Source organism: Harpia harpyja, chromosome 19 (genome assembly GCF_026419915.1).
Source record: "Harpia harpyja isolate bHarHar1 chromosome 19, bHarHar1 primary haplotype, whole genome shotgun sequence".
Taxonomy (NCBI): domain Eukaryota; kingdom Metazoa; phylum Chordata; class Aves; order Accipitriformes; family Accipitridae; genus Harpia; species Harpia harpyja.
In genome coordinates this window covers 5,961,714-5,988,636 of record NC_068958.1, presented here as the reverse complement: position 1 = coordinate 5,988,636, position 26,923 = coordinate 5,961,714, and the positions used below count along the sequence as shown (strand labels likewise).

Genomic DNA, 26,923 nt, shown 5'->3' with positions numbered 1-26,923 from the left:
GCAGGTTTTATGAACATAGGCTGCTGTGTAGAAAAGAGGTTCAGCCAATGGAAAAAACGTGGTGTGATCTCAGTCTTTCTTAGATGAGACAGAAAATGTGATGGGATGGCCAGTGACGATGTGGGTGTGGACTCTGCCTTGGCAGGTGTTTTACAGCTCTCGTGGAGAGGCTTTTCAACTTCCTGTCTTAGAGAAACTGAAATAAGCTATTCCTCTTCGCCAGCATATGTACAGCTACTTCCCAACTCTCTTACAACAGGATTTTCAGTTCAGAGCACTGAAGAAGGTCCGCATCTTTGATGCTCCGGATGATCTTCCTAAAGAGCGCTCTAGTCTCCTTGCAGTGTCTAACAAATACGGGCTGGTCTTTGCTGGTGGAGGAAGCAGCCTGCAGATCTTTCACACTAGAAATCTTCTCATGCAAAACCAGCTGGGAGAAGATCCCAATAAAATTGGTAAGGCACCCTTATGTCTCATGGTCTTTGCAGATGCGGCTTTATATGCATTTTTGTGATATGGAGCTCTTGGCTTCTGATACAGCCCTTGTCATGCTCTTTCGTGCATTTGAAATTACCACGTTTTCTTGTATGAGAAGGCAGGAATAATATTTGCTGTACCCCTAGCTGAAATGAAGTACAGTTGTTGGGAACATGTCACCAGGATGTTCTGTGCTAGCTCCTGTTCAAGTGTCTTTCAGGTTTGGCCACCTGTGTTCAGTGCCATACAGTGAGGTTGACTTTTCCTAACCGAGAATGTACCCCTTTCCTTGCAGCCACACAGTGTCTTAGTAGCCAGTCTTTGAGCTGTGTACGCATCAGGGATGTGTGTGAGTGGAGGGACAGAGTTCTCGCACTGAGTTATCCACTCTGACTAAATGACTGTCCTGCAAGAGAGGAAGCAATCACTGTTCTACCACTTAAGTGCAAAATACACCAAAGTGCAAAATGGTTTTCATTCTCCCCTTGACCTTAGTAACTGTACCGCCCGGGGTATTCATTTGCATGCGTATGTAAAACCAAAACTCTGTCCACCTATTTTTCCTCCAGGTTACTGAGAAAGGAAAGTGGAATCTTCTCTTCTTAGGCATTTGGCAACTCTTGAGATTGTATTGGTAGAGATGAAGGGGTTTGCTTTCACTCAGTTTTTCTACATGTTAGCTTTGACAGCTGCTGTTAATAGGACTGGTGATTTTTGCATAAAATTATTCTAACAGTATTGTTTTACAAGAACAGTTCTTGGTATTTAAATTTGTCCCCTTCATTTTATCTTCCTTTCCTTTTGTGTTTTAAGTGGAGAATGTTCAGAGTACCTTAGTTCCCATGAAGTTTCCTGTACAGCACCTGGCTCTAAGCTGTGATAATCTCACGCTGTCCGTCTGTATGATATCCAGTGAGATCGGTTCCTTCATTGGCTTTTTTGATGTCCGCACATTCTTAAATCAGGTAAAGCACAGGGAAAGTGTTTTGTTTTGTTTTTCAAGTTACAGCAGGAGGAGGGGCATACCTTGGGTGGGATTTTGTGTTTCTCTGTAGGAGGTGTCTTGTAAAGGATTTGTTCAGTAAACTCAAAATCTGCTTCTTATTTTCATCAGTCATTAATTTATAGGAAGGTCAAAAATGCTTGGGATTATGACTTTGGGAGAGCTTGGTTTTGTAATCAGCTTCGACTATCTCATGTATTTGTCTTTCCCAAAAGGCAAAACAGCAGAAACGTGCATTTGCTTATCACAAACTGGCCAAGGACTCAGGAAGTGCAGCAATGGTCAATGACCTGAAGTGGAACCCTGCTAGTCCCACCATGGTGGCCATCTGCCTGTCCGATGGCAGCATCTCTGTCCTGCAGGTCACGGACTCTGTGAAAGTGTATGCCACACTGCCTTCCTCTGTAGCTGTTACGTCTGGTGAGTGGCAGCCTCGGATAGCATACAGAATGTCAGACATTGAAGAATAGAAGTGGATTGATAGGTGTAAAAAGACAGGCTATTTGTCTGGAGAGGATGTTTCTTAAAAAAAATTCTTTACAAAAAGGAAGGATTTAAACTCCCTAAGACTCGGAAAATGTGTTGCAATGTAACTGCTCTTTCCCAGTTGATTGGAGGAGCTGCATCTTGTGAATTAGAGTCAGATGTGCCCACCTGTGGTTTGTACTGTCTCAGGCTTGACTGTCATCTTCAAGGCAGCACGCAAGTAAGAGTCATCATCTGCTGGTTTTTGATCTTGCAGTCTTGCTTTCTCTGTGACTGGATGACTCCCTGTTTGTTTAATTCAGATTCATAGTTTTTTGCAGGGTGGAAAAAATTGCAGTTTTAATTTATTGGTCCTGCTTTTGTGGGGCCTTGTAACTCTCCAGTTCCTTAGTGCTAATGAAATTCTCTTTTTTGCTTAGTGTGTTGGAGCCCGAAGGGAAAGCAACTGGCTGTAGGGAAGCAAAATGGCACCGTGGTGCAATATCTGCCTGTAAGTATTGTTGCTAGTAAGGCCTTATGTCTGTTCACTAGTTTGCAATATGCTTTATTTTCTTTGCATTGCAAGCTACAGAATTTGGTCAGGTGGCACATGGTGTGAGCCATGTGAAGCTGCCCAAGCACTTCAGTAATATTAAGAGTGTCTTAAACCAATGTTGGGTTTAGTTTAAGGTTTGCACCTGCCACTGAAAAGTCATGATTTCAGAGTGGCACATGGTGAATATTAAAGAGTGGGTGAGTTGCTCTAATCCGGTTCTCTGGGCTTTCTGCAAAACTTGCAATTGGCTTTGTTTGTTGGCTTTTTCTTTGTGCTTAAGAGTAGTTTTATTTGCAGAATCTGCAGGAGAAGAAAGTAATCCCTTGTCCTCCCTTCTATGACTCGGACAATCCTGTTAAAGGTACATCTTTTAATTTATTTTTTTCTTTCTTTCTTTTAAAATATTTTTACTCATTCCTCCTCATGTTGTTTTTAGTTCCAGAAGCTGTATACTGCACTGGTTACGTAATTACACTGCGATTTTTAAATATTTGGAAAAAAATAATTATATGCTTTATCTCTGGGTTGTGTAGAAAAATTACCAGTCATCCAGAGTCCTTGTCTATTTCTAGAATGTTTTAAATACGCATTTTAAAAGCTATTTTTTGCGCGCCAATGTGATAGACAGTACTGTCACAAGTAATCTCCCTCTAACATGAAGATTTCTGGATATAAATCCTATTCTCATATTTCATGTAAGTTTCATCTCATCATTTTGACTCTTCAATAAAATGTCAAAGCAGTAAGTTTAGAAGAGCAGAAACACTTCATTTGGATATGCCAAAACATCATCCATGTTTGGAAACGCTGGCGTTGTCTCGCCTGTGATATTGTCAAGCAAATCAAATACATTCTTTTGGTTTGTTTTGGAAATTTCTGGGATCAAATAGTTTTTCCCCCTAATAAGATTGATGTTCTGCAGCCAAATCATTGAAGTTCTTTATCTTGGTAGTTTAGAAGTTAGTGATTCCTTATTTGTTTTTGTCTTTTACTTTTGTGTGCTGTGCACAGTTAAAATCGATATACAAGAAAGTATCATTCTGAAGTGTTTCTGCCTGAGGTAACTTGTTTCCTTCTCTTTCAGTTTTGGATGTACTGTGGATTGGCACATATGTCTTTACTATTGTATATGCAGCAGCTGATGGGACACTGGAAACACCTCCAGAAGTGGTCATAGCCATATTGCCTGTAAGTGCCAGCAAGTCACAATGACAGAAGTGTTTGTTGCTTGTGTTTGACTTGTTTATTGCAATGGCAAGTTGCTTTTAATACTGACATTGGCATCATGTAGAATTCGAGTTTGGTACTACTGTCAATCATGGTTTTGGGGTTGGGGGATTGAGTGGATGTCCTGGTTTCAGCTGGGATAGAGTTAACTGTCTTCCTAGTAGCTGGTACAGTGCTATGTTTTGAGTTCAGAGCGAAGAATGTTGATAACACTGATGTTTTCAGTTGTTGCTCAGTAGTGTTTAGACTAATGTCAAGGATTTTTCAGCTTCTCATGCCCAGCCAGTGAGAAAGCTGGAGGGGCACAAGAAGTTGGCACAGGACACAGCCAGGGCACCTGACCCAAACTGGCCAACGGTGTATTCCATACCATGTGACGTCCCATCCAGTACAGAAACGGGGAAGTGGGGGGCAGGGATTCGCCGCTCGGGGGACTGGCTGGGTGTCGGTCGGCGGGTGGTGAGCAATTGCACTGCGTATCATTTGTACATTCCAATCCTTTCATTATTGCTGTTGTCATTTTATTAGTGTTATCATTATCATTATTAGTTTCTTCTTTTCTGTTCTATTAAACCGTTCTTATCTCAACCCACGGGTTTTGCTTCTTCTCCCGATTTTCTCCCCCATCCCACTGGGTGGGGGGGAGTGAGTGAGCGGCTGCGTGGTGTTTAGTTGCTGGCTGGGGTTAAACCACGACAGTGGAGGAAGTAGTATCCAATTGAAAACCAATCAGTAACCTGTTCTCTGCTGAGATCAAATTGTGACATGAAGACTTCTGGCCTCTGAAGTAAACGCTTGGGAAGAAAACCTTACCCAATGTAGAGTCCTGATACTTTTTGTGTGTGTGTATGTGTATTTTTTTTGTTTACGTTAAGGAGATTTTTGGGCCTGATGATATGCTCTTATTTAGTATCAGGTTATTCATTGCTGGGGGGGGCGGGGGGGGGAGTGTGAGATCTGGTAACTACTTTGTTGTTCCTTTATCTTTTGGAGGAGGGTTTTGGTTTGTTTGCTTTTTTCTTTGTTTTTCAAGTGGTCTCACGATGCCTGTTCTCTCTTGAAGTATGTGGCAATTATTGGTGTACCCTGATGCAGTCATTGGAAGGTAGATTAATAATGTTGGTCTTACAGAAAAAGGAAGAGAAGCGACCGGAGAAGTTTGTGAATTTCATGGAGCCTTGTTACGGGAGCTGCACGGAGAGACAGCATCATTACTTCCTCAACTATGTTGAGGAATGGTGAGTGGCAGGAATCATGGCAAGGTCTTTCCCTTGTTATGCACGTCTGAGTGGTCAGTGTTTCTCCGCATATATTGTGTTACTCCTTTTTGTAAACTATATAATACCTGAATATGAGAGAAATGAAATGGAATTGGTATTTTGAAAATGCTTTGTGAAAGCACAGCTCATTTCTCTTGCATACATTATCTCCATGCCAACACACTCGTGTGTCTGGTGAGAATTCACATGATTTCATGCAGGTGCGTAAGATTGTTTAAAATCTGTCATAACCATTTCCCTTGAGATTGTAAGTCATAGGTTGGGTAAAGCATGACCTTTTGTCTTGCTTAATTGTGTATCTATGTGAAGAAGCTGTTCCTAACTTTTCAACTACCTGACTCGGACCATCATTATTTATGATGCTACAGTGTCTGTCAGATCATTGGTTGGCAAGGGGATTCAGCCCCTGGTGACTAGTTTTAAAGAAAAAAAAAAAAAAAAGTTCTAAAAAGTTCTGTAGTGATGTAGCCAGTCATGTTTCCCTCATCTTGGGAGGAAAGGTCAGTTTTATATTCTTACAACTGTATTCCTGGTTATGAATTTGTATAGATGATAATGAATTGTGGAGCTGGGGACCTTGCTGTGGATTGTCATGTTGGTTTTAACCTATTTGTGCCCATGCTTACAGGGATCTGGTTCTGGCGGCTTCAGCAGCTTCCACAGAAGTCAGCATTCTTGCCAGGCAAGGGGATCAGGTAATATTTTTTTTTTCCTGTTGCATTTGTGCATTTGTATCTCCTCTTTCTCGAAAATCTAAGCAAGTATAACCTATATAAGACCTGGAATACAATTGAGATGGTATATTTTTAAAAAACACCCAAACAGCCTTTTTACATCTGGGTTGTGGATAATCTTAAGGTAAATGTAATTCTTAGGTGAACAAGAGATCTGAGTGACACAAGAGAGAGGGTAAACAGAAACACAGTATGTTGTGAACCAAGTACTAGAGGTCTACTTTTCATGATTCACTTGGCAGTCTCAAAATTTGGTCAAGCTCACTGTAATAAAGTGATTCGTGTGAGCTCATCAGTTGAAGTTAAACATTAAAACTGTCTGACCTTAACTCTGATATGCAATGATGTGTGAGAAATCACACACAAATCTGTGATGGGCCCTGATACTTCTGGCATTTGTTAATTTGACAAATTCAAGTAGATGCTCTCTAGCTTTTTTGCAGTCTTATCTTTCAACTGTAGTAGGCTAGAGTTCTGAAGAAGGCTGATCACAGGAAAACAGTACTCAAAATAATAATCTAACTTTTTGCAGAACTGGGAATCATGGGTTTTGGAGGACTCCAGCAGAGCAGAACTTCCTGTGACAGATAAGAGTGATGACACTCTGCCTGTTGGTGTTGCTGTAGACTACACCAGTAACATGCCTATCCCGATCAGTAAGTCTTGTTAGTCTTTTTTGTGGAATAGTCCAATAATAGCAATATATGAGATATTTTTGAGGGGCAGCCTGGCACACAGGGTTCTGGGAGATCGTTCTGAAAGGGAGACCGACACGCATCCTGCCTCTTTATACTAAGCCCACAGCACATGTGGGCTTGCTTCTGTGTAAGGATTCAAATGGCAAAGTTTTAAATATGATTCTTCGTCAAAACTTTCAGCAGCCTGGGATACTACACTAACAGCACCTGAGTTATGTCTATGTTTCACAGAGCCAGGATAATAGTGAGTTTAAAGGAGTCGTATTCTAACACCGGGGATTTCAGACTGCCTGTGAGGTTTTCTTTATTCTTGTAGCTTACGTCGTTTGGCAGAACTGTTTTGTATGAAGTACATTTGCACTGATCTAAAGGAAAAGGGGGTTAGTTTCAAAGCCAGAAAAAGCAAAGATTATTGAGGTGAACGCGTAGATTTTAATTCTGCTTTTAAAGCACGGGGCCTGTACTGACTGAACCCTGCTGTGCTCTACATCTAGCCAGTTGCATTATTGCTGTACCTTCTGTGCTGCCTGAAGGCGCTTCAAAGCACCTTGTCAGAGGCTGAAGCTGAAGATACATCTGAGCTATTGTGTTGTACCTTAGTGAATTCTGAAAACTCTCTCTCAAAACCCAGAGGCAGATTGAAATAGAGATGCCTTCAGGCAGAGTGGAAGGTACTGCAGTCAAGAGTTCCTGAAGAGCACAGGAGGGTGCCGATTAACTGAGAACTTTACCTGAATGAAAACCTCCAGTAGGGAATTGAGGTCAAACTTTGTACTTGAATGCCAAATTGAATCTAAAGCCTTTTCTCTGTTAATCTATACAGTTATTGGATTAAGGAATCTGTTGGGACAGATTTTTTTTAAAGCCCAGGTTGTGCTGCCTTAGACTTTTTAGAAAGGTTTTTGGAGAAGCTTTTTGCTAGCACATTCTCTGTGTTCTCACAGAGTGTAATCAGCTCAGTTTTGGCTGCACATTAATTGGCTTTACAGTTCACAGCAAGTTTGGATTGTAAAGAAACCTCATTTGTCCTGGAGCTTGTTCCGATGTGGAAACTGCCCTTCCCTAGCATGCTTTTCCTGAAGAACTAATAGGTAGAGAAACATAGCCATCCACTGCACTGCCTGACAAACAAAGCACCGTGATTTTTCCTGCATCCTAGATTTGTTGCTTTTGTTTGTTTGTTTGTTTAATTAAGCACAGTTAAACCATTATAGAAATCTTTTTAGAAATACAGGGAGTGGTTTGGGGCCTTTAACTGTGCTGGGAGTATTTGAACTGAAGCAGACTCTAGGCTCAAAGCTGCAGCTGCACAAAACGCAAGTATTTTATATCAGAGGTTCAGATCATCAGGATGTTTGTTTGATGTTGGCTTTCTTTAAAGTTAAAAAGCTTCCTATCTAGCAATTCTCTTTCATACTTTATATATATGAATGTTAATGATGTGACAGGACCCAATGGAATGTGGGGATTGCTCAAAGGCATAGAGGATTGAAGGAAGGAGCAGCGTATAGGTGAAGAAAAAGGACTGCTTCAAAATATGAAAAGGCTTGGCACAGGAACTCACGGGTGAAAGTTGGACTTTGTGATTTGGGACATGACATTTGATTGTCAAAATAACCCTTCATCTATGAATTTATGAAACGTGAAGTCAGGAATAGGAAGGAATAAAGAAGGAAAAAAGGAGAATTGGGCATTCACGGAGAAGCAAGGGAACAAAGATGCAAGTGAAAGGAAGAAGGGAGAAATGTAAGAAATAATTGTGCTAAGCAAGTCACATGAAGGTGCCAATGCCAGTAGGAACAGAACAGGAAACTTTTGCTGCAAGACTTACAAATGTGGTCTCTGGCAGGTGATGAGAAGACCCTTGCTCCAGCTCCAGTTCTGATCTTGCTCTCTACGGATGGTGTGCTCTGCCCGTTTTACATGATCAATCAAAACCCAGGGGTCAGATCGCTTATTATGACCCCAGAGCCATTGCTGTTAGTAGGGGAGAGAGTTCCAAAGTCAGCAGGTAAGTGCTCTGGTGTGTTAGGGAAACACTTGCATTTGTGGATCTTTGTCATCTTTGTCTGTAAGTTTGGTAGTTAGTTTTTCTTTATGATGATAATGGGTAGCAGTTCTTGGGTGTTTTGTGCTCCCAGGACTGTTCTTTGTCTTTTGCTCATCAGTGTGAAATATCTAGTCCTATTCATCTCAAACACTTTGCAGACTGTGCACTTAGACTCTACTGTGCAATCAACCTTTGGGTAACAGGGCCAAAGCAATTCTAGGAGGCCCTTTGCCCGAGTTTGGGGTGTATGGCTGGAACTGCAGCAGTGACTGCAGGCTCTGCTTGGCGACAAGAATCAAGCACTGTGCAGACCCAGAGCATGGTCTGCATGCTGCAGAGAGGTGATGGTTTTCCTCCATATGTTTTGCCACAGGAGGCCATGGTAGGAACTAAAGTGTTTGGCTGCAGCAAAAGCTTATTTAAACAATAGCTTTCTGCAGCACTGTGAAAATTGTGTTAGCAGGTGAAGAGTAGTAGTTTTATCTGAGTTATGCATGTGTCGCCATATGCAGTGTGAAGTAGGCAGTTTCCTATACTGGGGTAGGCAGGTAAGTTGATTGTTTTGTCTGCATGCATGGAATAATAATTGGAAACCCACCGTTTTCTTCCCTAACCCCAAATTTGCTTCTCCTTCCCCAAAGAGAATGCTTTTGTTTGGCAGCCTGCCTCTCTGCAGCACTGGCTGACTTGTGTGCTGACAGCCTGTTTTATTTGAGATGGCAGGAACCTCATCAAAATCAATGGAGAAAGGTGAAGCCTCTTCACAGGAAATTCCAGACAACATTAATCTAGACAGACTGTAGTATTGATCGTGGCTTGGACTTTGTGCAGTTTCTGTATCACTTACTAGGTTTGGGGACTGGAAGCCCAGCTCTGCCATCTCTCTTCCTCACTGTACTGTCTGTCCAGTGAGCAAGATAGTGCTGAACTGTCCCCATCAAATAGCATTTGGCCTTGCAATATCTTCTGCCATTACTCAGTGCAGCCAAATGAGTCTCTTTCTTCCCCGTTTGTCTTTCTGCAGGAAGTACTGCCACAACGCCAACCACTCCCCCAACTTCTTTAAAGCCTGACACAGTACCAGGTGTTGCTCCTAGTGCGCCTGCCTCAAGTCAGTCTCCTGCAGTGGGTGGAGCTGCTGCTTTTTCCTTTATGCCTTCGACTGTGAAGATGCCTGGCTCTACAGGCAGCGATCCTCCGCCTTACCCCTTTGCCACTGATGCCTCCACGCAAGCCCTGGCTCCCAGTCTGACTGGAGCAGCAACGTTCTCTTTCTCCGCTGCTTCTCCCAAGGCATCCATGACTCCTGCTCCTTCTGCAGGCACCGCTACAGCTACTGCCACCTCCTTTTCGTTTGGATCCATGAACTTTAAACCAGCTGCAGACAGCTCACCTGGGCCACCACTCTCCACAACACCTGTTGCACAGAAGTCATCTTTTGTCCCTTCAGCTTCTTCAGTCAAAGTGAACCTCAATGAGAAGTAAATAGATACAGTAGTTAATGCAGTGGCTGGATACTTGTAAAATTGCTCCAGGCATGGACAATGGTAGTTCTGAAGATGGTTTCTAGCTTTTTGCCCTGACAGCTGTTCCCCATGCTTCCAGGAAAGCACTGAGGAAGCCTCTCTTTATCTCAGACATAGCCATCTTGGCTGTGAAAACCCTCAGTGCTTCCCGTGCTAGAGGTTATGTTCATGGGCAAAATATTAGTCAAGCGATGATGTCAAAAATTAGACTGATAATTTGCCAAATTGCCAGAGACCTAGTTTTTTCATATCTTCGCTTCGTAGGCATCAAATAGTAATTTCATGCCTTGGTTTGATGCAAATCATGGTTAAAGACTCTTGGGGAGCACTGGGATTTGAAATCCTTTGTTTGGGACTGGTTTAGTGTGGTGGTGATAGTACAAATTTCTTTGACTGTTTGTTGAAGGTTCTTTACCCCCAACCTAAAGAGTCAGTCACAGAGCTGAGAGGAAGCTGTATCCATAGCTGATAGATTTCTTTTCCACTCCCATGTTCAGTGGAAAAGGTGCCAGACCTTTTGGTTATCTTCTTAAATGGGTGCTTGGTCACTGAACACAGGATCTGAAATCTTCAAAGCTTGTTCATGCCAACTGAAAGAAAACTAATATTGATTAGAAACTATGCAAAATGGATTTGAGTGATGAGTGTTCTCAGATTTCATATACCTACTTTTCCCTCCAACTCCTGAGACTTGCTCTCTGTTTTTAGAAAGAATCGTTTAAAAGACAGAGCTGTGTTAATTGGAGCTGCTTTCTGTGGAGAGCAATTTTCATGTAAATGCATCATAAAAAATTTCTGATGGTTCAAATGATTATTTTTTAATTAGAAAAATCTTTACTACACCAGGATCTGATGGTAGCTCTTATGGCTCTTTAAATTTTATATTTTGTGTATAAAGCAAATGATACGCTTGTGAATTGCCTGAATATTTAAATTGGCTGCCTTGAGGAGCCGAGTTTGCAGATGAATAGAAATTCATATTTTCTTGCAGAATTTCTGTTTGAGCCTTGCTGCAAGGATGACACTGAAGGGCAGCTCAGATTTGCTATAGTTGGTGCAAAATGATGAGGTGCATTTTGAAGCAGGGTAGTACTTCCTGCTGGCATATGGCTTTTGCTTACTGGGTGGGTCTATGGTAGCAGTCTTTGTGGTTCCACATATTCAGAAATGATCCTGAATGGCTCCTTCCCGCTGTCTCCAGAAGCTACACTTGTAATTTTGTATCAGGAGCTTGAGTTGTTGCTGATCCCAGAGGATGCTAATTCATTAGAACTTAGTGCTTCATTTTGGATGGAGGGAAACAGCCAGGACCAGTTCAGAGCTGAAAGATGTTCTGCTTTCTGTTGCAGGTTCACTGCTGTAGATACTTCTTCTCCCACTAGCAGCAGTGGTCAATGCACTTCCACAATGTTTTCATTCTCAACCGCTTCAAAAACTGCTTCTGGAGGTCCTCTGAGCCAGTCCACGCCCCTTGCAGCCTCTCTTACCACACCACTGAAGGCTTCGACCCCTGTACCTGCCACAGGTAGGAGTCTGATGCATATTGTTGGGCATAATGCATTATAAACAATGTTCTAAAAGTTTTAGGACATAATGAGCTTCGTTTGGCTTCTTTCTTTCTTGTTTTTCCTGCTGCTTTTACTGATGCAGCACGCCTCCTGGTTTGCACACTGTCATGATGTGATGGACTTTAGTGCTGAAACTGAGAAGTTTTTCCATTTGTGCACTTTGTTCCCCAGAGAGCCATACGTGAAATGAATATATTTAGCTGCTTAAGTTCATCCAGAAGTTCTGGCATTTTCAGTGCTCTGTAATACAGCTGTGGTTATGAAAGTTTCTGGGCAGTCACACAAATCAGTGCCTTATCTTGCATCTGGAGTGACTAGAGTTCAAAGTGGTCACAAATGAATTTAAATTAGATAGCACTTATTTGTTAGCAGAATAATATTCCATCTCTCAAATGATCTTGTGACTGCAGGTCCTGAGGTCCTTCAGGAGTGGTGCAGCCAGATATTGGAGAGGGACAGTTGTTACCGTTAGCAGAGAAGTTGGATGGGAGTAAAACAGCACCTAGGGAACGTGTGTTCTTGCACTGGGGCCCATACCACTATTGCTTTTGGATTTGACAGCGGTGATTACGGTTGTATCTAATCACAACCTGTTTTCTCAAGCTTTGTATGAGTTAATAAATTACTGTTCCTCTTTTTAAATTCCAGTTGCACGTCCTGCTCAAAATATACCTTCAGCTTCTTTACTACAGAAGACAGCCAAAATCACCCCGTCTGCAGCAAAGCCAAGCTCTACTCAGGTAATGGGAACTTGAGTGGATTCTTTAGAGGGTGAATGTTTTACATGGCCCACGAGTTGCTTAGAACTCATTGGACTGAATGACTGTCCTTAGGTCAAAGAATTAGCTAGCTTTTGACATTAAAATAGTAGCAAATCTGTGAGACTAAAACTGTTCGGTGCATGTCTTTATAGAGACCTGTGTTTTGATGTATATTGTCATAATCAGTTGTTCCTGTTTTTCTGGAAACGAGGTTTCACAGCTTTGCTTGCTAATAAGTGGTCAAGAGATACCTTGACTGTGTATTAAGAGAGACACCAAGTTTGTTTGATATTAAAATCAAAGCAGTAATACAGAGCAGCACACAAAGATTTCCTTTGCCTTCATAAAGCTTTAGCCACATATCTCCAGGTAGTCTGCTGTCCTACTTCAAACATGCACATACCAGTCTTAATTTACTGTGGAACTAGTATTTATGCTTATGACAATTGTCTCCCTGGTGACTGGTGTCTGGATGGAGTTTCTAACAGCAGGCCTTTTTTGATATTCTAAGCTCCCTGTTGCTAAGGATATATCCCTAATATTGTTGTGGTTTTTTTTTTTTATTTTGGGTTGGTTCTTTTTCAGGGCAAATCAGCACTCCCCAGCACAGCTTTAGAGAAACAGTCCCACCAGTGGAAGGATTCAGACCCTGTCATAGCAGGAATCAGAGAGGAGGTGAGATTTTCAAGCAGTTTTCTTAATTTTAGAAGCTGTAAGATCATGTATAGGTACACAGACACTTATTTTCAGTTCACCTATGTTGTGATGGTGTCTGTCAGTATTTCAGGAATCGGAATGGAAATTTTTCCCAAGATAATCAGCCTGGTTTGTAATTGCTGTTTGTGTGTCCTGTTCAGTCATCTTTAATTTCAGTTGCTGTGCTGGAAGAATTGAGTATTCTTTCCTGTTAACGTTCAAGAAGAATTTCCTGCTTTAGTTGCAAAGTGACAGGTGTTTATGGTGTAGTAGAAACATCATCCAAGAGCTACAAGATTTGTTCCAGACCCCACTGTGTTTCAGTGGCTGCACTTCTGCTTGACTTTGTAGATTGCGCATTTTCAAAAGGAGATGGAGGAACTGAAGGCCCGGACTTCCAAAGCCTGTTTCCAAGTTGGTACTCCAGAGGAAATGAAGATGTTGCGAACAGAGTCAGATGATCTTCACACCTTCCTCTTGGAAATTAAAGAGACAACAGAGGTGAGCAGAGTATCTTCAAACTGTTTCATTCCTCAGCAATGACTGTTCTTCACCTGATGTTCCTACTTAACCTGCTAAAGCTGAACTGATGTAGATGGAACATCTGACTACGCAGCTTTAATGTAGGGGTGACATTTGCATTTGTGCATTCAGGCAGACACTTGCAGAAGCCCCTGTGCTAGAGATGGCAATGAAAAAATGTTACTTTGAACCTCATCCCATCTGTTCTGTTTCTCTTTGCAGTCACTTCATGGAGATATTAGTATTCTGAAGACAACCTTGCTGGAGGGATTTGCAGGGGTAGAAGAGGCTAGAGAACAGAATGAACGGAATCATAGCTCGGGGTATTTACACTTGCTCTATAAGAAACCTTTGGATCCCAAGAGTGAAGCACAGCTTCAGGTATGAAGCATGTCAGCTAACTTCTAATCTAAAGTTTTAAATAAAATAAAACTGGGGCTTGTGTGTGCAAGTGCCCAGCAGCTTTGTTCTGCCCTAGGTATTTGCTGTTTCAACATAGTCTAGTAAAAGTGGGATGAGCTTTGTTTTCTATGAGTTTGCAAGACATGCTGAAAATTCTCTCCTAAAGCTCCTCTGTGTTGTTGCCATTTGCAGTGATGATTCAAAACTCCTGCTGAAGGGAAGTAGTTTACCCGAGATCCAAGTATATTCTAAGCTTAGAATGTGACTCTTGACATCCCGTTCCCTCTCAGCCTGTAGTGTTTGCTTGGGGATTTCAGTTAAAAGAACTTTTTTTTTTTTTTCAACACTTTATAGAAGAGTTCTTGGAATTATTTTTATCTCCAGCAAGTGCCTTATGGAACAATTTGATGATTTATTATGACTTACAGAATTGTGTGGTTAATTTCGTGGATGGTGGAGCATAAAGCTAAATGATATTCTAAAAGCTGGGGCACAAAGGAAGATAACCATCAGTACATAAAGAGGCTTTCAAAGACATGAAAGCAACTAAGGGTGAAGCACTCTTTTTGTTACAGCTCTGGTGATGAGAGGGCTATTTAACCCTAAGCAAAACAGAGTGAATGTGCCCTACAAATGATACTTGGTCTTTTATAAACCGATAAGGTCCCCTCAAGAAGTTCGACTAGCAAGCTGAAGACGTAATTGAATGTCATCTTTGTTAGAATAGGTATCAGCAGCATGCACACAGACAGTTACTAGAAATCAGCTGACATGAAGTAATTTCTTTTAGGTCTGATTGCTAATCTTCACCTGGATTCTGTAGATTGATTCACTCTCTTAATTGTATGCCTGCTTTGATGTCCAATACGTCTCTGACATTTCAAGCTTATGCTTTTGGCTTCAGAGAGATGGTAATCTTGAAATGCTTGTTTCACTGATCTAGAGAGAGGATCATGAGGAAAGAATAACAGAGTGGGAGAGAAGTTGAAGTGGCTTGGAATGTGGGGAGAAAGCTTTGAGGTCAACTTTCTGAAAGTTTACAAGAAAGACAGTTCTAGTCTGACTCTTAAATTTTGTTCAGTCTACATCATCCCCATTCTCCTGGGTGAGAAAATCTCACTTAGTCAACTTTGTATATTAGTTTTCAATGAAGTTTTAAAGATCCTGAAGCTTTTCTGATGTCCAGCCATATTGATTTGCTGTCCAGAGAGTTGCTGCTATATAATGCTCATAGTTGCTGGAGAGAGGAAACCTGTGCTTGGTAGTGTGTAACACGAAGCCCACAGTAGGACTGGGGTTTGGTTTCTGGTTGGGTATGTCATGTTGGAATTTCATGCTGTATCTTGAAAACAGCTGCAGTGAAATTTTTCCCAAGCTGTGCTACTTGGCTGCTTCATCATTGTATTTAAGTGAGCATTCTGTTGAGATGAACTGAAACCGACTGCAGTTTCCATTTCCATTTTACGAGATCGGAGTTCAAGACATGTTCATGCCGTGACAGGCTGGAGGGATGACAATAATGAGACTGAACGCTGGGTTTGTTTAGGGAGCAGGGCTTGTAGCCAGAGGTCTCTGGCTTAGTTGTGCCAGTTGTGCAACTATGTGGTCGTGGATAAGTCACTTTACTCTCTCTGTGCTTTTTTTTTTTTCTTTCCTACCTATAAAAATCAAGTTAATTCCTTGCCTTAATGTGGGAGTTGTGAGCATTTGTGAATGCATTCATGAATCATAGTCTGTGAACGCTGGTATCCTAGAGCCATGTGAATAGCCTGCAAAGCTTTGATCACCTATAATTGTTAGAAGTTTCAACATTGTAAAATGGGAACAAATGACTCATGTTCTGGAAATGAGATTTGAAATAAGGTTTGTTTTGTATAATGCCTGATGTCTGTAAAAACTCTTTCTGTAAAGACCTGGCAATGTTTTGCAAACATTATGGAAAGTATTATTTCTAGTTGAGAGCTGGGATAAAATGTCCAAGCCAAGCCCTGTGGGTACCCCATTGATTGATAAGTAGATTTTCACTATGTTGGGGGTTCTGTTGTGCTGATAAAACTTTCAAGGCAGAAATATGGGGAAGTGCCGCATGGCTTGGACTGAGTGAGCCCAAAGGGTCTTCAGCTTCTCCAACTGAAACTGAGATTTCTGAAGTGAATTAAAAGCTGACTTTATTTTGCATGGTAGGAAATTCGACACTTGCACCAGTATGTGAAGTTTGCTGTTCAGGATGTGAATGATGTTCTGGATTTGGAGTGGGATCGGCACCTGGAACAGAAGAGAAAGCAGAAGTAAGTAACTGAAATTGGAATACAGAACAACTGTAAGTAACATGTCAGTGAATCGGGCATTAGTCTCTAATCAACAGACAAAAGCCTTTTTCCATTTAACAGTATGATCATTTTCGAGGGGTCTAGGAATAAAGCTTGACTAAGACACCTAATGGGAGTTATAGGCTCAGACTCTTCGGCTTCGTACATGTTACAAGCTTGCTGCATCTCTGTGTACAGTGTAAATAGTGCTTATAGGAAAAAAACCTATAAAATAAGCTTTGTAGAAACCAAGTGCATCTGTTGGTGGTAGCTAATAAATGGAGCATCTATTCTAATAAATAAAGCATCTTGAATAAATAAATAAAGCATCTTGAAATAAATGAGCTAAATGAATAAACTTGCAGCATATCCAAAGGAGAAATATGCATTTGAGGTGAACTGAACTGCTTTGGTGTTCAAACCAAACCATGTTTGACCTCATGGTGTTTAAGTAGCTAGAATCACTAAACTACTTTGTGTATGCATGCCTGCTTGTAGCCAGATACATAGAATGGTCCTTACCCCTGCCTCTTGATCTGATGTCTTAAGGCGTCTGATAGTTCCCGAGCGAGAGACTTTGTTTAACACCCTGGCTAATAACCGGGAAATAATCAATCAGCAGAGGAAGAGACTAAATCAGCTTGTGAACAGCCTGCAGCAGCTCCGACTGTATAATCAGACATCTCAGTGGAGTGTTCCCAGTGATACATCTTCTCTTAGCAGTGCTCAAAGGTATGTGAAACATGAATTCCTAAGTGGTTTTGACACTCCTTCTCTCTTGCCCCCAGTAATGTGCAAGGGTGCATCCTCCAAAGAATGATGTTTTGTGGACATATGTGAGGACAGGAAGTCCTAAAAATGATACTAAACTATGCCCAGGTAATACGGAAGCTCGTTGGTTACATTCTGTGGTACGCTGTTCAATGCTTCTCAGAAGTTTCCCCTAAAAGCTACGTTTTTTTATAGTAAACAGGATAATAGAGTCTCCAGGCTGAGGTACTGCTGGTTGTCTGAACTCAGGGGAAGAAGTGAATGGCTCTTAGAGTTTCCAAAATAATTCAAGATGCGTTTTAAATAGGACAGTATCTAGAGGAGTCAGTTGTTCTTCCAGATAAGCCAATGGTTCTAGTGGTTCCTTTGGCCCCCTTTTGTTCCTGATTTGGTTGGTTTCTTTCTGCTGATCATGGTTTTTCATTGCTCTGCCTTGTCCCAGTTTTGACAGTGACCTTGAAAGCCTGCGCAATGCCTTGATGAAAACTACCTTGGAATCACATGCCAAGCCTCTGCCTAAAGTACCTGGTAATTTATTCTTTCTTCCTGACATTCACACCATAAATGTGAATTACTTTTTTTGACTCGCAGTTTGATTATAGACTAATAACTGTCTTCGGTTTTCCAGCTAAATTATCCCCCGTGAAACAGGCACAGTTGAGGAATTTCCTAGCCAAGAGGAAAACTCCACCAATTCGGTCTACAGCTCCAGGTAAACCTTTAGTTACTGTAGAAGTCTGAAATGCTTTCCAGGAGGATGACTTACCTGCTGTGGGAATCAGTCCTGAAGTTAGCTTTTGGCTTCTCACTTCTCAACCCTTAGTTCTCATTTCCTGTTCCCTCATTGCTCTCAATAAGAATTTTCTTCAGTTACCATCTTGTTGAAGGCTGCCTTTCCTGGCAGTTAAGAAGTCAAATCCTGTCAATGCAGGATTAAAACAAGCCAGTAGAAGAGCATCCTAAAATGGGGTGTCTCTGTCTTGGCTGCTGGGCTGGATGGTTCCCTCAACTTAATATACACATGTGATTTTTTTTTTTTCTGATATTGCAGCAAGTTTGTCCCGATCTGCCTTCTTGTCCACAAGATACTATGAAGATTTGGATGAAGTCAGTTCAACATCCTCAGTTTCCCAGTCGCTGGAGAATGATGATTCACAGGCAGTGGACCAGGAAGAAGAGGCTGCTCCAGTCCAAGTCCCTCGTCATGCTCCTGTGGTCCGTACTCCCTCTATCCAGCCTGGTTTGATGGCTCAGTCTCCATCCTTTGGGAAACAGCACCTGTCCCTGGGTGCTTTGCGTGAGTCGTTTTTTGCAATGTCTCTCCTATTCTGCATATGTTCTTGTTGGTATCTTTAACTACTGTATCCATTGCCAGTGCTTCAGGTCTTGGAGAAATGAGATTGCAGCATGGTGATTTACATTGCCAAGTTTCCAGAAGCGGTTAGCAGAGTGGCATTGTAACCTCATGAACTTGAGCTAAAAGCGCTAAAATGTCTTGAATCACTGACTTTTTCTGATAGCCTGTTTCTTTCAGATAGTACTGCCCATAAGGTAGCATTGTCTTCCTTTAGTAATTTGCCTTAAGTGTATGCCATTATTTCTTAAAATAATGCCCAAAGACCAGGAAACTGAAGTACTACTGCATTTCGTTGGTGTGGCCAAGGTTAGGAGTTCTGAGCCCACTGAGTCACAGTAAGAACTATGTTTGCATATACTCAGTTTTCCTTGTGTGAGAGAGGTTATTGTATCTCTGTAGCCAGAGAGAAAAATAAGGTGTCAGCAGAAGTGTCTGTAAGAGCAAACTGAAAGTCATCTAATGCATTGAAATGACAGCTATTGGGACTTACTTGCTAAATTCATTGGGATATACAGAAACTGCCAGGGACCGATTGTGTGGATTGTTTAAAAGGCCCGCACATCAGTCTTGTCAGAAGGAAGCTGTGTACTTAGAGGAACTATAGTTCAGCAAAGGCTTTCAAGTCTCCATGATCTGTAGAGATATAGTGAACTGTAATGTTTTTGTTCATTTGTTTTTCAGTGCCTACGTCTTCAAACAGAATCATACCACAAGGGGCAGACAGTACAATGCTTGCAACAAAGACTGTGAAACATGGGGCCCCTGCTCCCACTGTCACTGTTCCAGCACCACAAGCAGCTGCTGCTGCAGCTCTGCGGAGGCAGATGGCTAACCAGTCCCCAGGTAAAAGGATGGCTAATTGCCAAAGTGACCTCTGAGCAGTTGAATGTGTCTTTCACAGGAATTTAGTGCTCTCAAAGGAGAAGATAATCAAACAAAATGTGACGCAGATCTGTATTTGTTGCATCTCCGAGCTATCCCGTGTTTCTTTGTCTTCCTTCTTCCTGTAAGTTACTAGTACAAAATGCCTGAGAAACTCCCACCTCAGGTTTCTTTGTACCCCTTCTCATCTGTGCAGTGGCAGAAATGTCAATGACTCTTAGGAGATCCTGGCATGGCTATTGATCTGTGTGCAAGAAACTCTTGGAGAGCAGGGAAAGGGTGTCACTGGCCTATATTAATAACTTCACTATTAGCTATGCAATTAAAGATCTGAATTGTAAAACAATTTTAATATTGAAAAGTTAAAGGTGAACTGTTGAGTTAAGCCTTGGATCTGCTTGTAAGGTGTTGAGTTGACAGGAGAAAGGTTCCCCAATTTAAGCTTTCCTTGTTTGGTTTTAGACATTTCTTGGTGCTTCCCCAGTACTGCAGCATCAGTGCAGAAAAGAAACAAAATTCCGTTACTAGTAGAGGAATCGGATTAGTTTATTTTCTTTGCCCAAAGAGAGCATAAATGCAGAAAGCGGGCTAGTGACATGAATTCTGGCAGAGGCTGGGGTGTAAATACACAGGTCATTTCTGTCAACCCAAGATGTTACAATGTAGGTAGGGGGAAGTTTGTAAGAATAATTAGATTTGGTCAGCTAACAACGAAAAATGTACCAACTATATAGAAAGCTGTCCGTTGCTTTGGTGTCCTTATTGAAGGCTGAGATACCGAATGTTTTGGGCCAGATACACCACATACCTTTTAGGAACTTGGATGGATTTCTTCTGGAGCTACTCATAGGCACCATATTGAATTAAATGCTTAATATGGAGATCATTTTTACTTTCCCCCCCCCCTTTTTTTTGTTTTTCCTTAAAGCTGTAAGTACCTCCTTGACTGAATCAACTCTGAAAAACGTTCCTCAGGTGGTGAATGTGCGAGAACTCAAGACTGGTGCATTGACTCCAGCTGTCTCTGCGGTAATAGGGTGAGTGGGTGCTCCCCTTCTTCATGGTAGCCTTCGATAGCACTTGCAATAGAGCACATCTGCCGGTGGGGAGCAGTAGTAGTATTTTACATAGTCTTAACTATGTAAGACCTAAAGTGGATGCATTTAGCAAAGAGTATTGGGTTTGTGGAATGAAAAGAAGAAATATTTTCTTTCCAGGTCATTCAAGGATTTGCTAATGGCTTGTCCTGAACAAGCAATAAGATCAGTATTAACCTCCTTCTCCATTAGCCTGTGAAATGCATTTTAGTGCATCATCTCCTTTTGGGATCCAGTGGTTTTACTGCTAATATGTACTTTGGATCTGGTATCTCTCCAGTCGCTACCTCTGTTCTGCCTCTTTCTGTGAGAGAACCGCACCCCTCTGTCACTGAGTGTGGTCTGTGGCCTTAAGCTGTTCCTTCTACTTTGTCATCCATTACAGAGCAAACCTTCTCTGGAGTTATGCCTCTTCTATCTGTACCCAGATTGACCCGCCAAGGGAGGGAGGGAGAACTGTGCTCTGGCTTTTCTGGAAACTTGTCTCAAATTTTTTGATATCAGAATTTTGACTGAAGGGTTGGGTGTCAGCAGGGGCTCTGTATTTGGAAAAATACAGAGCTGCAAGGTTGTCTTCCTCATGAGTAAATTATGAATGTTGTCTTCTGGTATTTAATATTGAATTTGTTAAGATTTCTCATGAGTTAGCTGTAACACTTGGCTTTCCTACTTCTCTGCCTCCTACAGACAACAGCCAGCTCAGCTCATTCCAGAGATTTCTGTCTTATCACCAGGCTCTGTCACCAGCCACAGAACTAGTCCTTTTCCCTGTCGTCATAACGACCTTGAAACTGTCTTTGCTTGAAGTTTCTGCTGTTGCTTAAGACCAAGATAATGCATGGCCATTTCTGGGCTGGGGAGGCAAGGGCACTACTGAAAAGTCTGAGCAAAGTTGGGCTTACTGCATAAAGCAGGATAAACTCACCACATACATCTGATTATAAGTCCACATGGAGTTGCAAGTGTTTTATCCATATAACTGTGGGCTATATATGCAGCTTCTGGAACAAATTCTGTTGTTGCATCACTTCTGGTTTTCATACATGTGTGTATACTCTTCACTGTCAAGAAAAAAGGTGAAATTCCTTTGATGCAGCTTTTCAAAAAGGGAACAGAGTCTTACAGTGGTGGTACTCAACTGCTGACCGTGAAATTTACTTCATGATTTCTTCTGCATTTTAATTGGGAAACAGTTTGGGAGCTTTTTACTATTTTTATTTTCTCCTAAAAGTGATAAACTGAAAGGGGGAACCTCTTTCTTTTGAAAGTAAAATTTGCAAACAACTCTGCTTGGGAAATTTTGCTAAAAGCAGTGTTATGACCAGGAAGAGTTCTCCACCCTTTGTTTCATCAAAACTATGATGAGAAACGTAACCAGTACTGGCTGTACATAGACAAGGACATGAGTGAGCGATACATAACTGAGATTTGGTTTTCACTTGAACTGTAGTTAAAGACCTGTCTTTCTTTCAAGTAGTTTTAGACTCGCAGTATTGATTGATCTCTCTACCTTGTAGAGCACTAGCTAGCTTGATATCTTGAAAGCTTTTTACAGTCTTACTTTATAGCTGACCTCATAAAAATGTACTCTCTAAAAGTTCTACCCAAATGAACCATGCCTGCCAGTCAGATTCAGCACTAAAATAAAGAGCATTCACCCAGCAAAGTTAATTCATCAGTTTTTGCTACTTCAGATATCCTGGCTCTCTTTTGCCACCACAGCACACTCTTCGGGTTGTTAAGCAGTAATGATTTTTCAGTTGTTATCAGTTGTTCAATGGCCTGTGGCTAGGTGTGTTGGTGGTCTCAGTTCAGTTACTTACTTATAGTTTTCAGTGCAAAAAAATCCTCTTTCCACAACTGAAGTCAAAACCAGCATTTTCATAGCCTTGTCAGAGAAGTGGTGGGTGAAGTAATCTTGAGACTTTTCTGGGGAAAAGGTCCCACCCTATCATGAATTTCACAGACCTTCTGTTGTTTTCTTCTTTGTTCAGGCTTCATATGAACTTGAAATTTACAGCTGCACCTTCCCAACATGGACTCTTTACGGTGCTAATCTGAAGTTCTCCTTGTTTGCTTTACTTTTGCTCTGGGCAGAGGGCAAATCCAGGCCATGCAATGTAGAGAGAGAGTGCTCATTGCTGGAAGGAAGGACTTACTAGTAATGCAAAGCTGATTAAGGCACAAAACCCTATCCAAGACCAAATAGTTATGCAAAATTACTGTTTCATGCCATGTGTCCCCTTCCTTTGGAATATAGTAGGAAATTTCTGTGAATTGGCCTGTAGCTGACCAAATAGTAAATGCAGTTTGGGAATCCTCGTGCTTTAGGAGATATACATGTTTTGATGCCCAGATTCACTTACTGTCTGGGATTTGCAGCCTCAGCCCTTTCTATAGTATAGAGATTGCTTATTGCCTTAGGGAGCACCTGGCCTGAGTCAAGATGGAAAGAGCTTGCTAGGGTAAGGAAAAGCTGGCCTTTGCCACCAAGACAATGCACTCAGTGTTGAATTTAAGCTTCCAAAAGCTGCTGGTATCAGCCATTTAAGCTGCTGAACTTGGTGAGCCACAGACTTGAGATGCTAAAACTGAAAACTGGACGGCTGTTCCCAAGTTACGGTGATTTGGTGTGTTAATGGCCCACAGCATGTAGGTAGGATGCTTCACCCCAGAAGTAGCTGCCGTTCTGCAGTAATTGTCTGTGGGCTCTGATGTACAATTTATTTCATGGTCAAAATTCCCAAACCTATAATGTAGAATATAGGTTAATTTTATCACAGTTCTTACCATGACTTCATTAATGTTTATACTACACTTCAAAGACGTGAAGTGCTTCTACCCACCACCCCCAGCTTTGTTTCCTTGCTCAGCATTTCTGAGAGTTGCATGTGCTTGTCTGGGTTCCACACTATAAAGGAGGCTTCTTAAATTTGTTATCCACTAGGCATAAAATTGTAATCCCCTTACCTGCTGATTTTTCATCAGCTCCCTGTAAAATAGAAAGGCCTGACTCTCTTCAGAGACAAGAGTGTGTGAAGAAGACTTGATCATTTCAGTCTAGAGCTTTAAACACATTTGCAGACTGCCTTTGTTAAATGCAGCTGATTCATTTAAGAGGTTTATTCCCTAATCAGATTTGTTCATTTGGAGTTGTGTGTGGAATCTTTAACAGCGGCGGTTGTTCAGGACTTCAGGAAGCTCTGCTTTTTTAGAGGCATGGAAGTCCTCTTTTAGACTAGTCATTCATTTAACATATTAATTTTTCTTTTTAAGATCATCTGTACCTCACTCTGCAGCCCAGGCAGTCCACCAAGTTTTGGCAACTGTTGCTACAAATCAAGCTAAACAGGTATCTTGATATAGAACCCTTTCCCTGTGGAATACTGTACCTGGGCATGCTCAACACACTTTGGGGGTTTAATTGTTGGTGAACAGGTCATCTAAAAATCTCTTTTCACAGCTTGCCCTGCATTCTTGGCAAACCATGTATTTATCTGTGACGTCGACAGTGTGATGTGAGGCATATCTTTATGTCGTCTTGCCGTTTCTCTCTTTTGAAGACTTGCAGCTTTCTAATGGCCACAGCCTTGCAGCAGTGAGGGTTGCAACTAACAAGAAAGGAAACTGTATTAGGTAGCTATAGCTAAATTTCACCAAAAAAAAAAAAAAGTGCTAGGCAATCAAGGGAGAGAGTAGTTTACCTATCCTGTTATTCTACTGAAAACATTTCTTATTGGTCAACAAGCTGCTAGGTTTTATGTCCACACATCAAAAAACCATGCAGCAGTCTTTGTCCCCTGGCATCATTGAGCTGTTGCCCGTGGAGGCTTCCTGGTCCCTGCAAGAGACTTCTTGAAAAAGTTGACTATTGACCCTGTATTTAAATGTCAAGACATAACGGGTCCAAGATTGAAGAGCATTTCTAAGTGCTTCAACCACCTCCCTCTAGTTTGTTCTTAAGTCATTGCATGACTCTTACAAGACCAGACCAAGGTCAGAAGGACCTTTGTTAATGGACAGACTGCACTGACCTGAAGTGGTATTGTGTTTTTAGACACCTCTAACAAGCTCACTTAAGGGACAGACTCCACCTTCCTCTGTGTGTGCACCCTGTCCTATGGCATCTACAGCTGGTCCAACATCATCTGGCAACAAAATCTCAGGTAAGTTGTCTTTAGTGGATGGAAATAAGGCCTGGATGTCTCTTGCCACCTGTCAGGGTGCACAATCCAGGCAATGAAGACACTGAGGAAAAAAGATTTGCCTCCACTGAGAGGCTGCTGTGCCAATCTTGAGGGAGACAATTTGAAAAACCAAGGTACAGAGGAGCAGGAGGGTGGTTTGTATGTGTTTTGTCTCTGTGCCTGCATCTAGAATTCAGTGATACAATTCCTTGTTCAGAGTGGACTCAGAATGTGTAACCGTTATCGAGAAATGTTGAAAGCACATCTACCAAAGGCTACTGTGGTTTGACAGCAAATCAAAAGCAGCCATCTTTGCTGTTTTGTTTTGTAAACATGAAAATCATGCTGTTTTTAAATATTTTAAACATGCCGATTTGCTCTTTAAACATGCAGCACTATACAAGTACCTGAACTAGCTTGAAATGAACTAATTCAGGTACTGGGTCTGTTGAGCATTGATCTGTATGACCAACTTCAAAGCCAGTTCAGACACTGTGATCAGTCACACACAGTTTAGAAGCTTCTAAGGAAAGGAATGCTCAGTTTAAATCATTCAGTGCAAATGGGGGAAGAGGAAACACTGAGGGAAAGAAGGAATTGATTTTTAATGTATATTAGATAATAATGCTTGCATTGGACATGCCTTTGTAAGCCCCTTGCATAAATGTCTGAAATCCATCTCTGTTGGTCTTCTGCCTTTAATCCGTGGATGTAGGTTGCCTCTTAGCCAGGGGTAAGAAGCAGTAAAAATAGCTAGGAATCGTATTTGACTTGGCAAACGCTTCTTAAATTTTGATTTATTGAAAATGTTAGCTCCTGAATTTGATAGCACTTTCTTTTTATTTGAAACGTATTTTGATATGCTGATGAGAGATTTTACCGAGGATTTCTTGATTTTATTGTTTAACTTTTATTGTCAAGATGATGACACCTGTCTTTTGTTCTAATCTGATATATGTTACTGCCTTAAATCTTTGAAATAATTCATGCGTTCTCTGATATTGTAGCAGTAGCAGGAATGTTTCTGTGTACAAATATCAGACCTGGTATAAGTGGCAAAAAAGCTTTGTTTCCAATTGATAAAATTGCAGACTGCATCTGCAAACTACTTCTTTTTCTCATAGTTGGATGACAAGGTGCTTTTTTTCTTTTTCGTAATGCTTGTTCTTGTAACTTACAGGACAAGGGACAGTAAAAACAGTTACAGCTGTGACTTCTTCTACAGTGACATCAGTACAAGCAACAACTGCACAGCTTAACAAAGCATTCTCGTTTTCTTCTGTGGGGTCTGTATGAATGTTAAGATCTCTTTGTATTTGATGTTAAATAGGAATATTGGCTGTTACAGCAAGTGTTACCTACAAGCTGCGTAGTACTGTAAAATGGCACCTGCAAATGTTAGATTGGGAGGGCAGGGGCTACACCAGAGTTCTTTGGAAGACCTTCTTGTTTATGGAAGCCTACCTGAGTGAGGTCTGAAGGTCTGTGAGAATTTGACACAATATCGTGTTGCTTTGAGATTTTTCAGTCTGTAACTAATCAAGAGTAAATAATGACTGGGTTTCTTGTCAGGCTTATCTATAATGGACTAGTGAACAATCATATACTGTGTGTACTGGTATTTCTCATCATCAGGTGATGATTTGAGATTAGAGCAATACGACTGTGGTTAAAGCACCCACTCATGGTCTGATGCACTGGGTTCAGTGACTGTCTTTGAGTGCACGTCTCCACTTCTCATGGAGTCAGAGAACAACATTTATGCTGTATCTTGTATGTTGGGGTTAAGGAAGAGGAAGATGAGACAGTCCATAGCTAGTTTTAAACCTTGTTCTTTATTTAGTGAAAAAAGAGCAGTAGCAGGAAAATCATCCCTAGCAAGTTGTGCAGAGGCATGTGAGAATGAGCTTTGGCTTTACAGCTGCAGGAGAAGAGGTCGAACACTGGAAGCTTCTGCTCTCAGAGAAGAACAACAAACCTGAACATGGTCATATTAACACTTGTCACCTCTGAAGATGGATTCCAAAGAGAATGATGTTGGGTTTTCTAACCTGGGCATACATATATGGGTTTCAAATGCTGGCAGAGGTTTGAGAGACAGAAGTGCTGGAATTCCCAATTAGGACTTGAAATTTGTGCTGATGGTCAATCTTGCTGAATTACTTATTTATTTTAGTACAACAGAACAAATTCCATGTTTTGGCTTGAAAAATAGTCTGTTCATGAAGGTGGCTAGAGAGTCCTCATGCCATCTAGTGATTTCTGTTATAACAATAACAGTAACACAAAGCAAGGCACATGTTAGGAACGTATAGTTATTCTGAAATCTCTGTTATGGAGTGTTTTTTCAGATAT

At 41.4% G+C, this 26,923-nt stretch overlaps 1 protein-coding gene across 4 annotated transcripts in view; it reads left to right on the top strand.

The window, feature by feature from the left end:
* NUP214 (nucleoporin 214) overlaps positions 1-26,923 on the top strand; it is a 46,238-nt gene that overhangs the window by 1,464 nt on the left and 17,851 nt on the right. For all 4 annotated transcript variants that reach the window (XM_052816018.1, XM_052816016.1, XM_052816017.1 and 1 more), the window contains exons 2-27: positions 260-455; positions 1,291-1,442; positions 1,696-1,900; positions 2,386-2,456; positions 2,799-2,862; positions 3,586-3,689; positions 4,860-4,966; positions 5,637-5,703; positions 6,275-6,398; positions 8,290-8,451; positions 9,515-9,971; positions 11,366-11,541; positions 12,233-12,324; positions 12,931-13,020; positions 13,393-13,542; positions 13,786-13,944; positions 16,150-16,253; positions 16,824-17,006; positions 17,488-17,573; positions 17,674-17,757; positions 18,097-18,342; positions 19,084-19,245; positions 20,213-20,321; positions 23,658-23,733; positions 24,439-24,547; positions 25,749-25,854. In XM_052816018.1, coding sequence (XP_052671978.1) covers positions 260-455; positions 1,291-1,442; positions 1,696-1,900; positions 2,386-2,456; positions 2,799-2,862; positions 3,586-3,689; positions 4,860-4,966; positions 5,637-5,703; positions 6,275-6,398; positions 8,290-8,451; positions 9,515-9,971; positions 11,366-11,541; positions 12,233-12,324; positions 12,931-13,020; positions 13,393-13,542; positions 13,786-13,944; positions 16,150-16,253; positions 16,824-17,006; positions 17,488-17,573; positions 17,674-17,757; positions 18,097-18,342; positions 19,084-19,245; positions 20,213-20,321; positions 23,658-23,733; positions 24,439-24,547; positions 25,749-25,854 — 3,641 coding nt within the window. The remainder of the gene's footprint in view (positions 1-259; positions 456-1,290; positions 1,443-1,695; positions 1,901-2,385; positions 2,457-2,798; positions 2,863-3,585; positions 3,690-4,859; positions 4,967-5,636; positions 5,704-6,274; positions 6,399-8,289; positions 8,452-9,514; positions 9,972-11,365; positions 11,542-12,232; positions 12,325-12,930; positions 13,021-13,392; positions 13,543-13,785; positions 13,945-16,149; positions 16,254-16,823; positions 17,007-17,487; positions 17,574-17,673; positions 17,758-18,096; positions 18,343-19,083; positions 19,246-20,212; positions 20,322-23,657; positions 23,734-24,438; positions 24,548-25,748; positions 25,855-26,923) is intronic.